Source organism: Trachemys scripta, chromosome 4 (genome assembly GCF_013100865.1).
Source record: "Trachemys scripta elegans isolate TJP31775 chromosome 4, CAS_Tse_1.0, whole genome shotgun sequence".
Taxonomy (NCBI): Eukaryota; Metazoa; Chordata; order Testudines; family Emydidae; genus Trachemys; species Trachemys scripta.
In genome coordinates this window covers 68052355-68064973 of record NC_048301.1, presented here as the reverse complement: position 1 = coordinate 68064973, position 12619 = coordinate 68052355, and the positions used below count along the sequence as shown (strand labels likewise).

The following is a 12619-nucleotide window of genomic DNA, read 5'->3' as shown; positions in this document are numbered from 1 at the left end:
TGGAATTTTACACCACTTGATCACCTGTCCAGCTCCAGTTGATAGTGAATGAAAGTTGTTACCAGCTGATGGTTGTTTTGTGGACACTGTGAAATGAGTTGGTGGTCTCTCTAATTCTTAAGTCAGGTGTTCTGACCATCATCTACCCCACCCAATTTGTCCCCGTTAGTATTATCAGCAGAGATCAAGAGTTAGAAATGTACTATCCTTTGTCTACTAGAGAATGTTTCTCAAATCTCTTCTGGCGAAACAAGCTCAAGATGGTCCCCGGCTGAGTCATCAGTACCACTTCCTGCTGCACCTTCATTTTCTGTGGAATTCTCCCAGCCAAGTACCTGGCCTGACCCTGTTTAGTTGTGAGAACTGGAAAGTTCACAGCCCAAGATGGTCTGGCTTCAGGCCAAAGTGGTAGGCCAGGTAGGTAGGGTTCTCCCTGCCTGGTACTGTAATTGTTGTGAAATCATGTTCGAAGCACGGGCAGGCTTTTTTTTTTTTTTAAACAAATCTCTTGGAAATGTGCTGCCTTTGAAGACTAGAGCTCAGAGACCTGACTCTCTCCATACGACAGATTTATGGATTCATGTCATTCTGTAAGGGCGAGGGGAGGGACCCCAGCCTCTTCAAGTTGCTCTTTGCATGGCTGAGAGCCAAAGGGGGTCAAGAGCATCATCTGTTTCCAAGAACATATTTTTAAAAATCACTTCTTGACCTGTTTTTCCAAGAGCCCTCATTATTTTCTGAGATCTATATATGGCTCTTTTCTATGCAGCACAACAGAGCCTTTGTTAGGCCCTCGGCAGAGTAGCTAAGGGTGTAAGGACTTCTTCCTGGGTTGGGCGTTATTCCACCCAAATGAGGAGCCAGTCCTGCAATCCTGACTTCCCACGACTAGTCCTTATTTGAATAGTCCCATTGACTTCCATGGAACTACTCTTTTCAGCAAGGATTGCAGGATTGAGCCCTGCTCTTCATGCAGCCAAGAGAAGCCATGCTGTCATGGAGGAATCTTCATGGGAGGTATGGAGTGGACAACAAGCAGCCTTTCCCCCACACCCACTCCACTCTTACTCCCATGTACCACAATCCTGCTTTCTACAAAGGGCAGAACAGCAGAGCTTGGTGGCATATGCCACTTCATTTTTATCTTGTTTATATATAAACTGTATTTTTTACTCCATCTTCCCTTCCCTCTTTAACAGCCCTGTAACTGTCCCAAGGAATGCATTATTCAATGGTAAAGGTGTCCATTTGTTTGCAAGGATAGCGGATGCACCCTAATCTTCTCTCCCTGCATCACCGGTTTGAATATTTTTCCAAATTTGGGGTGGGAAGGAGAATTCATTGCTCACACAGTGAGTGACTAATGCACCAGCCAGAGCCAGGCAGACTGTGGCTAGGCTTTGTACAAGCTTCTCCTGTGTAGCTCTACCAGTTCAACCTGCAATCCTCTTCTAGGCCTGGGCTCCCACACACACAGCTCTACTAATGCATCTTAATCCTGACCTGCAGAATCCCTGCTATTCCAGCCCTGTCTCCTGTCAAGCAAGTGCCCAGTCCACAAACACACCTGCTTAAATCTCCTGCACCCTGGTATGCAATCTTCCCTTCCAACTTCAAAATCTGCCGGAATCACTGTCTCCCAGCTGTCAAACCTTCCATTGAACAAACCCTTACCTGGGAAACCAGAGATGTCCCATGAATTTTACAATGGCTTATTTTAATTTTGCCTGGAAGCTGTGCTTTGAAAAATGTACTGCTCCTGAAAGTGTTTGTACTGGCTTACAAACTATACGCACATTTTTCCACATGATTTTTAGCAAGTGATCTCCTGCAAAAGCCTGTAGTTAGAGATTAAGAGCCAGATCCTCAGGTAATTTCATTGACTTCTGTAGAACTACAGTAATTTAAAGAAGCTGAGGATCTGGCCTACAGCCCTGATTCTTCTCTTGTTTACTCTCGCTTTATTCTACAGACTTCAGCTAAATTACTCCAGATTTACAATTTAGTCCTAAAGATTCAATGATCTTTAGCAAAGTGCCTACTATCCTCAAACTAACAAGCAGTGTTGGTTAAACTCCATATCACAGCTGTGTAATCAACATGAGAGTATGGGAATTATTGTAGAGTTATAGTCTGGATAATCCCTGCAAACGAGGAAGGGCTTGAGCAGTTCAGGGAGTGATAATGGGAGGCAGAAACTATCACGTGTAGCTCACCAATTTGCATCTTACCCAGGGAGGTAGTGACTTAAAGTTGTTGGCAGAGCTGATGGCGATTTAGACCCCACTGTAAAATGAATTGATTCAGTCAAGTTCCTAAAGAATAGGCATCCACATCATGAAAACCAGACTCGCATTTTACATGCAGTGGACACCCGTGCTGGCCCTCAACAGAAAGACCTAGGACTGAACTATAATGGAAACTGAATTTACCCACTCACCTTTAGAGTTGATTCCTTGTTGGTGTGAGTTGAGGGGGGAAGGTTTGCACTGTTACTACCCTTCCCATACCACTTCTCTATGAACAGAGGATGTCAGTCTCTAGGACTTACCATCTGGCACTTTTCATCAGCACTAAATTCACTTGAAATTTAAACGAAAAGATAATCTCTTTGAAAACTCTTCAGTTCTAAAAATGGAGACCCAGCTGTTTCTTATCTCTTTGTAACTTAACATTTGTTCAACATGAAAAGTTCGCAAGGCAAATTCAGCCTTCCAAAATCCATAAGCGTGATCAGTATTTTTATACCCCAGGAAACAGTGGCCTTGTTTATCTCAAAATGTCCAAGATTAAGCTGATTTTGTTGTTGTTAATCTATCCGGAAATAAGCAGAGAGGCTTAATTGCAAACAGACTGAACTTTATGTAGGAAATATGTATGCCCTTTGGGGGCACCTAGAAAGTGAAGGTCTGAAATTAAAACCCTATCCCCTTCTCCCTTGCTCCCTGAAGCATGTAGGCCTGAAATGAGAGAGCCTGCTGTGTGCTAGCATAATATCTCAGTAGTTCCTATCCAGTGTAATACTCCAGCCCATCTCAGTACTGGATAAACAGATGTTTCCTGCCATGTAAGAACTTCAGGTAACTAGTGATGCGTGTGTTTGTAGTGAAAGTATTTAGAGAGTCTGGAGATAAATTAGAAAAATAACAGCTGCTATATTAGCAACCTAATTCAACTACATGAGCACAAAGAACAGGAGTACTTGTGGCACCTTAGAGACTAACAAATTTATTTGAGCATAAGCTTCCGTGGGCTACAGCCCACTTCTTCGGATGCATTGAATGGAACCTATATTGAGGAGATATATATATACACATACAGAGAGCATGAAAAGGTGGGAGTTGTCTTACCAAATCTGAGAGGCCAATTAAGTAAGAGAAAAAAACCTTTTCATGCTCTCTGTATGTGTGTATATATATATCTCCTCAATATAGGTTCCATTCAATGCATCCGAAGAAGTGGGCTGTAGCCCACGGAAGCTTATGCTCAAATAAATTTGTTAGCCTCTAAGGTGCCACAAGTACTCCTGTTCTTTTTGGGGATACAGACTAACACGGCTGCTACTCTGATACATGAGCACAGTGAAGCAGGAATGTTCTGCCTGATTCAAGAGCTTCACCCACACGTTTCCCAGCAAAATGCCAGTACACCCAACCAATGAAACAGAAGATAAAAAGCCTTACATTGTCAGAACAACTCCTGATCAATGATCCTGAGGACAGGTCATGCCTGTCTATAAACCTCCGAGAGCTGCACTGTGTAGTGGATAACACATACACTGTAGGACAGAGCAAATGGATTCAGCTTAAATAAAAAGCCCCACACAAACTTGCAGGAAAAATTTGAACTGAACCCAGAAAAAAGGGGGTGGTGAAGTGTTCCAGTGTCAGTCAGCCTCTAGTCTCAACTCTAACACTGACTCCTTATGGGACCTTGAGCAAATCACATCTTAAGCTCTGTGTCTCAGTTACAGAGAGGGAAAATGGGGCTAATGTGCTGCTTCCCTTCTTTGGAAAAGCATTTCCTACTCCACACATGTAAAGCCTAACGTGAATGCTACATGTTATCACGATGAATTTGGTTTGAAAAAATAATTTACTTTTAGTTCATGTTAGCAACTGCTTCTGAACTCCAGGTTCAACCAGGGCCCAGGCGCACCAAAACGCCGCATGAAAAATTGCTCTCATGAGATTTCCTGCCCCCCATGTTTGCAGAACCAAGAAGTTTGTGTGAGTTTCAGCACAAGCCACCCTTTTGTTTTCTTCCCTACAAAGCCTCTCAGGCTTTCAAAACCCCCTTTTTATTTAGTTTGATTTATTGACACACAAGTAGCAAAGCATCCTATTTTTATCTTGAAATATCTGTAAAAGAAAGGTTTTGGGGGTTGCAGAGAACGGGGCCCATCCCTCCTCCTACCTCACGCTGTTCATCCTACTGAAGGATTCTTCAAAGAAGCATAAAGAATCCATATCAGTTGTCCAGTTCAGCAAGAGTACTGCACACCACGCACCTTCCCTTTGTTCAGTCCTCTTTTCTTAGCACACCTAAAACAGAAGCTAAAATAGGAGTTGAGTGAAGCAAGCCCTAGTAAGTCACCACTCACAAACTGACTGGAGATGGGATAGGACTGCCATACCTAAAGCACGGGGCTATCCAACGATACATGCTAAATCCCAGCAGATGCCTGGAGAATCTGATCCATATCCTACAGTAAATGTTTATATCCAGCTGCTCCCTGCAAACCTCCTAGCATTTTGGTTCTCACTTCTGAGCTAAAATGTTATCCAGGCTGGACATACGAGAAATGAAGAGCCTATGCCCCAGGACATGTATCGGGAGTAAGGGAGTTGGAGGAAAGTGTTAGTCTCCTTTAGACTGTGCTGTGTTCTGAAGGTTGCAGCCACTCCTGTAGACTGAAAATCAATGCCATATTCCTGCAAGGCTACACCATGCTCTGTCAGACTATCACATTCCTGCAGCCTGTGCTATGCACCTCCAGGCAATGCTGTGCTCCTGGAGTTCTTGAAACACTTTTGCACTTAGTGCCAAGTTCCTGCAGCCTGTGCCATGCCAGTCTCCTATTGTCTGTGCCATAGTCCTGAAAACTGCAATTACTGTCATGCTCCTTGCAGTCAGCAAACCAACCACCTTGGTGCCACGCTGTTCCTTCAGTCTGAATCCCAAGCCCAGTGGTCTGTATCCTAATTCCTGTCTGGTAGGCTCTAACTTCTGAATAGCCTGCTGGCAAGAGCATGCACAGGAGACCAGAGATCCTTAGATTTATTGCTTGTCAACCAAAAAGTATATTAAAAACAAGGAGAGATAAAAATAGATGGGGAGCCTAGGGACCGGAAAGGCAGCCAGTGGAGATTAGAAGCACTGCTGGTTGACTCACCCAACTTGTTTTATTGTAGCATAGTTCTAATAACGGCTGTATTATTCCAGTTTACATACAGTGAGGAGACATTTGTTAGCACTTTTGCACATGAACATTGTACATACTTCATTTCTGCCAGCTTCTCAACATTTGGGCTTGTGATTGCAAACAGGAGAGGGAGTGGCTCCAGAAGACAACCAGCCAAATCCTTAGCTGGTGCAAATCTGCAAAGCTCCATTGGCTTCAGTGGAGCTATGCTGACTTGCACCAGCTGAGGATCTGTCCCAATGTCTATCGTAAGATAGTTTCCACACTAAGACAAGGTTTAAGAAAGCCTCAAAAACGATTTTCTTCAGTAGCGAATTTAGTGCTGGTGAAAGTACTGAATTGGCTGTCAGCTCTGGGAAACAGTCTTTTGCTTCGCCACAGAACAGGTACAAGATACACTGTAATTGTCTAAGCTTCCCACCATGTTTGGCTCAGCCTGTTCAATCCATGGCTTCTTTGCAGAGACTGCCAAGGGGAGCAGTTAGTGCCAGTTGTGGTATGGACACCTGTCTGTTGGGAACTGGACTGAGACCACCCACTCATTTCACAGAGGCTGCCAACTAGCTACTGCATGCTGATTTTTGGTCATTATCAACTCGGGCTGCATTCAGACTTGGCCTAGAAGCAGGAGTTCATATCTCATTACGAATCCTTGAACCATCCTGTTTCTATCGTGTTAGCAAGTTATTACTATATGGCTATTTGATTTTGCTGTGATTTTAATTGAAAAGTTTATTTATATTTTGGCTTCATCTGTTGTTCCTTAGCAATTATGAAAGGAACAAATGCTCTGAATTGTGGAGCTGTTTTAACTCTGAGAAGTGCTATAATCTTCCCTCTTTTGCTTTGGATAAGGGAAAAAAAAAAAAAAAAAAACACCCCAAGACAGTGACTTTATTTGACTCTGCCCCCGTATTGTGGGAGTTGGTTTGCTTTAACATAGGGCCAGACTGTGGATGGCATATATAACTCTCAATCCTTCCGCACCACAAATGTCCCAGAGACCCTTTCTTGAAATGTGACAAAAACACCCAGTCCGGGATGCAACCAAACAAATAACACAAGAGAGGGCTCAAAATGACAGATACTTTTATAGAAATGAACTATAAGGTGAAATTCATCCCTGGGGGTAACTCTCCTAATGGCAGTGAGTTTCCACCAGAGATGAATTTGGCCCTTACTTTTTTCCATAACCTTGTTTTCAGGCTTTTGCATTTCTGATGGTAGTAATTTACAGGAATAAACAGTGAGGTAACAGCAATTTTGTGTGGGAGAGGTACATTTTGGTTTGAAATGAGTGATGCACTCCATAAAGAGGAAGAGTCAAGAGGTAAGCATGTGGGAAAATGGAACATTTCTGCAGCTGAGTGAGAATGCAGTAGGGAAAAGGAAGCCACAGTACAAATTAAAGATTGCAAATAACAGGGCCAGATGCCAAGAGCCTTAGAAAAAAAACACTTGATTAGACCAACTGTTTGCTTTACTATATAAAAACTGACCTCTTTGAGGAACTCGTAGCCTTGGCCTCTTGGGCGTTTGAGTACGTGCGGGTGAACCTCACAGTTCTTAGCCTTAAAATGGCAAGACCACGTCCATCGTGATAGAACAAAAATATAGAAGAAGAATCTTCTGCCCAGTAGATTTCCAGTTGGGCCAGGTGCAAATGTCTTTCCTGGAAAGAACTCTTGCCACATCAAGATGATAGCACCTTGTGCTTTATCCAACTTGGCAACACATGCCGATGTTTTTGTTGCTGAATTACTGTAATAATCTGACTTTGATTGTGTGGGTGGACGGGGTCGCTACTGCCAACTCTGACCATCCATAACTAGCAGACCTGGCTTGCCTCATGGGAAGTAGTACCTGGATTGATGAATCCTAGAGGCAATGTGCCAAACTTATCCCTGCACTTAAAATGAACTTGGCACAAGAACTGAGGAAAGGACAGAAGTGGCTTTACACCTCTCCTGTGCTGAAGCTTCTAGAAGTCAGTTCAACCCTCAGCACCTATTACAGCAACTATGGGGTTGCCCAGCCTTACTCAGCTGCCAACTGCCCTTATGGCCTATCTTGGTAGCTGGGATTACATGGGGGTGTAAGAATATCCAAGTAGTGCCTCCTTTCTTCCCAGGAATGTCCCCAGTCTTCTGCCCCAGGAACGTCTATGGAGGGTGACAGAGTCAGCTATGCCAACTGTATATCTGCCGGGGACTTGGTACACCAGGGAAATTCCCCAGCACAAAGCCACCATAGGACTACTGTGAATGAGGCCCAGTATACTTTGTCCTAGTGAAAATGATATGAAAATGACACTGCAATATTTTCCACCATCTGCCACTCTTCACAACCTGGTTCTTCATCTGATCATTTCATGAGGCCTTTACTGGGTGGTGGCTTTCTGTCACCATGTTTCACTGAAAGGGAGAGGGAAATTCAAGAGCTACAGTGCATGCGTGGCCACCATGTCTTGCATGTGCTTTAAGGTCTTCTCCATTTGTGAAGCTGAGGAGTTGTACCGTGGACACTACATTGTGAATGAGGAGCACTGTCACAGAGACGCAAAGCTGCTCTGAGTAAGCAGGCAGACAGCGCTTGTATAGAACACGTATATTCCAAAGCTTCCAACTGCAGTTTCCTCACTTTTATTTGCATAGCTGTTACCTGCTTTCCAAACCCCCCATCCTCCATTCCATAACTGTAAGGTAGCAGCCGGGGAGGTCTGTGCATGAATTCTGCTTATGCAATATAATTAACTAGCACAAAGGTTACCAGAAAGGAGTATTAGCTCTTGCTAACTGCACAGAATAGCACATCAGGAACTCCAGAGCACCCTATCTCTTCCCATTTGAAATGAAATAGCAAAACACATAACAATTAATAATTATCTCGGGCAAAACCTTTTAGAAACATTGAGGAACTAATTATAACAAAACCTCTGTGAAACAGGAGAGTATCGGTATTTCCATTTTACAGATGAGGAAAATGAGAGGGGTTGTTTTCCCAAGGCCACTGAGGTATCTGAGTTTAGAACTCAGGAATTCTCTGCTCCCAGAGATACAGACTAACACGGCTGCTACTCTGAAATCTGCTCCCAGAGAATTCTCTTGTGCTCCGAGCTCTGGACCATGCCTTTTTGTAATGAACTCAAAAATTCTCTTTTGTACCCCTCCACTGTAAACCTACAATAGCACAATCCAAGTGCAATTATTTCCATAGCCTAGGGCACCTAATCTGCAAAATTATTCTATATGCTGAAATATGTTTAGCGATCAATATAGCTAGAAGGCTTTTTATAGATATATATTAAAAAATTCCAAAACATCCTTGTATAAAACACTTCTAACCTTCCTCCCTATATGTACTAGAGGGCTGGGGAGGAGGGTCAGGTGAAGGTAATTGTAACTGCCTCGGGCCCCAGCTGTCTGAATATTTGAGATTTGCTATATTTAAAGGTGCATTCCAGCATCTTTTCTAAGGAAGCAAACAATGATTTTAAACTAAAATGGAATAAAATCCCTCGAGCAAGCTTAATTCAGGAATGTGAGGGTACAGTACCAGCAGCAAGGGGGAGTCACTAAAAAAGGAAGGAATAGCCTAGACTACTTTGCACTAATATTGCACCTTTCATCCAAGGATCTCAAAGGTCTTCAAAAACATTAATGAACACTGACAACTCCCCGTGACATGGCTATTACTGTTCCCATGCTACAGATGGGGAAGCTGAGGTACAGAAGACCACTTATCCCCCATGTAACTCAGTGGAGTCACAGCAAGGATGCATTTGTCTCAGAGAAGGTAAATAATTCTCACAAGTTCAAACAGCAAGTCAGTGACATGGCAAGGTATGATACCTAATTTAGGCCTGGTGCAACTGTTGATTTCAATGCAGTTGCAGTCAAACTAAAATCAGAGCATTGGTGGCTCAGTGGTAAAATTCTTGCTTCCCACTGTGATGGGTTGGATCACAGAAACCCCCTTGGGAGTTGCCACCCGATGTGTAAAGACTACCCCTGCTTCTGTTTTCCCTGCCAGCTCAGGACTCCAGCACCCTGTCTTGCTGAGCCAGACACTCCCATCTGCTCCAACACAGACCCAGGGTCTGAATCACTTGCCCCAAAGCTGCAAGTTTACCTGAAAACAGCTCACAGAAGTGTGCTTGTCTTTAGCACTCAGATGCCCAACTCCCAATGGAGTCTAAACCCAAATAAATCCATTTTACCCTGCATAAAGCTTATGCAGGGCAAACTCATAAATTGTTCACCCTCTATAACACTGATAGAGAGATATGCACAGCTGTTTGCTCCCCCAAGTATTAATACATACTCTAATTACTCAGTAGAAAGTGATTTTATTAAATACAGAAAGTGGGGTTTAAGTGGTTCCAATTAGTAACAGACAGAACAAAGTAAGTCACCAAGTAAAATAAAATACACAAATCTATGTCTAATCAAACTGTATACAGATAATCTCACCCTCAGAGATACTTCAGTAATTTTTTTCTCAGACTGGACATCTTCTAGGACTGGGCACAATTCTTTCCCCTGGTACAGCTCTTGTTGCAGCTCAGGTGATAGCTAGGGGATTCTTCATGATGGCTCCTCTCCCCCTCTGTTCTCTTCCACCCTTTTATATATCTTTTGCATAAGGTGGGAACCCTTTGTCCCTCTGGGTTTTCACTCCCCCCTCACTTGAAAAGCACCCAGGTTAAAGATGGATTCCAGGTCAGGTGACATGATCACATGTCACTGCAAGACTTCATTACCCACTTGCCAGCACACACATATACAGGAAGACTAACAGGTAAACACAGCCATCTGCAGACAATGGTCCTGGTTAATGGGAGTCATCAAGATTCCATCCTATTTGTATAAATAGGATGATCACACTCAGTAGATTATAAACTTTGTAATGATACCTTACAAGAGACCTTTTGCATGAAGCATATTCCAGTTACATTATATTCATTTATCATATTTTTATAAAACTATTCCAGTTACATTATATTCACTTCTTATTATGTTTTTATAAAACCATATAGACTGCGCAACGTCACACCCACACAGGAGACATGGGTTCAATTCCTGGCCAAAGCAACATATGCACGAGAGCTAAAATTGTCTCCAACAGTCCTGATTCCCCACTTTAACCACAGGGCAACACAGAGAGTCATTTTACTTCTGCATAATTGAGTAATTGGGGTTTTAAAGAGAGCAAATCAACAAATAGTCTCGAAGTCCTTCTCAGATATCGTAGGGGAGAAATTTGGAGGTGTTAACATGCAGGTTACTTCTGCTTGCACTTCTTTAGTTAAAGTTAAAGATGTGGAGAGACGTTTTAGGGAAGAGCATGTGTGGTAGTAGAAAATGAAAGCCGAGTGCGTCTGAAGTCCTAGAAACACTCTCTCTACTGTCCAATAGACAGCAGCACATGGAAACTGCTACTTAACTAACATGCACTAGAAACTCATGCACCCAAGTTCAAAACCATGTTAATGTAGCCAAAATGCTGGCAGCCACATATTAACCAGTCAGAGAGAAGTGGAACATGAGTACTTTGTGAAAATGGGCATACTTAGTGTGCATTGTAATGGTTTTCATCCTAGGTTTTTTATTCTGCTGGCCTTTCTGAAAACAGTCTGCCATGTTCCAACACAATCTGAAAGGAGACACCTAAGGTTGCCAACTTTCCATTTACAGAAAACCAAACACCCTTGCCCCGCCCCTGAGGCCACACCCCCACTTGCTCTCCCCCACACTGGCTCACTCATTTATTTTCATCGGGCTGGGGCAGGGAGTTGGGGTGTGAGAGGGGGTGAGGGCTCCGGTTGGGGGGTGTGGGCTCTGGGCTGGGGCCGGAGATGAGAGGTTTGGAGTGTAGGAGGGGCAGAGGTGAAAGTAAGCCGGAACCGTATGGTACGGCGTACCGGCAAGAGCTAGTATTCCGTGCCGGACCGCACTGACTTCCGCGGCCGGGATTTAAAGGGCTCTGGGCTCCTGCCCGCAGCTCCGGCGGCTGGGCTGGGGCCGGGATTTAAAGGGCTCAGAGCTGCTGCGGGGAGCCCAGAGCCTTTTAAATCCTGCCTGCAGCTCGGTGCCCGGGCTCAGGCCGGGATTTAAAGGGCTCAGAGCTCCCGTGGCTGCAGGGAGCCCAGAGCCCTTTAAATCCCCCCCAGCAGCTCCGGCAGCTGGGCTGGGGCCGGGATTTAAAGGGCTTGGAGCTCCCGCCGCTGTGGGGAGCCCAGAACCCTTTAAATCCCGCCCACAGCTCTGGCAGCCAGGCTGGGGCCCATGCGCCCAGGAGAGGGTGAGAACATGGCAGGGGCTTGGGACAGCGCTCTGTGGGGAGCCGAGGCTTGGGCAAGCGGGACTGGGCTGGGCAGCATGTCTGGGGAAGGGCTGCTTGGTCCCGGTCCGTCAGCGCCCCAGGGAGCAGCGGCTAGCAGGGGGCGCAGGGAGCTCAGGGCAGACGCAGTCAGAGAGCGGCTTTGCCCCCGGGCCGGCTCCCCCAGCCAGAGGCTTGTACCCCGAGGGGCTCGCCGAGCGCTAGCAGCCCTTGTGAGCTGGACATGGGGCTCCCAGGGGCTCTGCCCTGGACTAGGTGGGGGTCAGGCTCAGTGACTGAACGGTCCCTTTGGGGTGTAACCGGCTCTTGGAACACCCTGCCCCCACTCTGTCCAGGGGCAGCCAGAGCCCCCCAATCAGGGCTGAGCAGCCCCTCTTTTAGGGTTACCATATTTTGTGCCTCCCAAAGGAGGACACTCCACGGGCCCGCCCCCGCCCCCAGCCCCGCTCCCGCCCCAACTCCCCCAACTCCGCCCCCTCCCCAAAGTCTCCGCCCCCTCCCCTGCTTCCCGCGAACATTTGAGTCGCGGGAAGCCTGAAGCAGGTAAGGGGGAGTGTGAGGGGAGGAGGCGCGGCCCAGGCTGGCCCCGGCCCTGGGGTGCCGGCCCCGGGCCCGACCCCCGGCCGACCACCCCCGGCACGCCCAGCACTGCGGTCCCCAGCCCGGCCCCCAGGCCCCCGGAACCGCACTGCCGGTCCCCAGCCCGGCCCCCGGGCCCCCGGCCCGGCCTGGTACTGCCGGAGCCCCCGAGGCCCCGCCCGAGCCCCCGAGCCCCTGGCCCGGCCCCGCCCGCGCCCCCGCGCCCCCACCGGAGCCCCCGGGCCCGGCCCCGCCGGAGCCCCCGAGCCCCCG

At 46.3% G+C, this 12619-nt stretch overlaps 1 protein-coding gene across 9 annotated transcripts in view; it reads left to right on the top strand.

The window, feature by feature from the left end:
- RAD51B (RAD51 paralog B) overlaps positions 1–12619 on the top strand; it is a 599509-nt gene that overhangs the window by 554439 nt on the left and 32451 nt on the right. Inside the window, exon 11 of one of the 9 annotated variants that reach the window (XM_034769351.1) lies at positions 9137–9220. The exons of the other annotated variants lie outside the window; for them this stretch is intronic. Within the exon in view, the coding sequence (XP_034625242.1) occupies positions 9137–9220 (84 nt within the window). The remainder of the gene's footprint in view (positions 1–9136; positions 9221–12619) is intronic. 9 annotated transcript variants of the gene reach the window in all.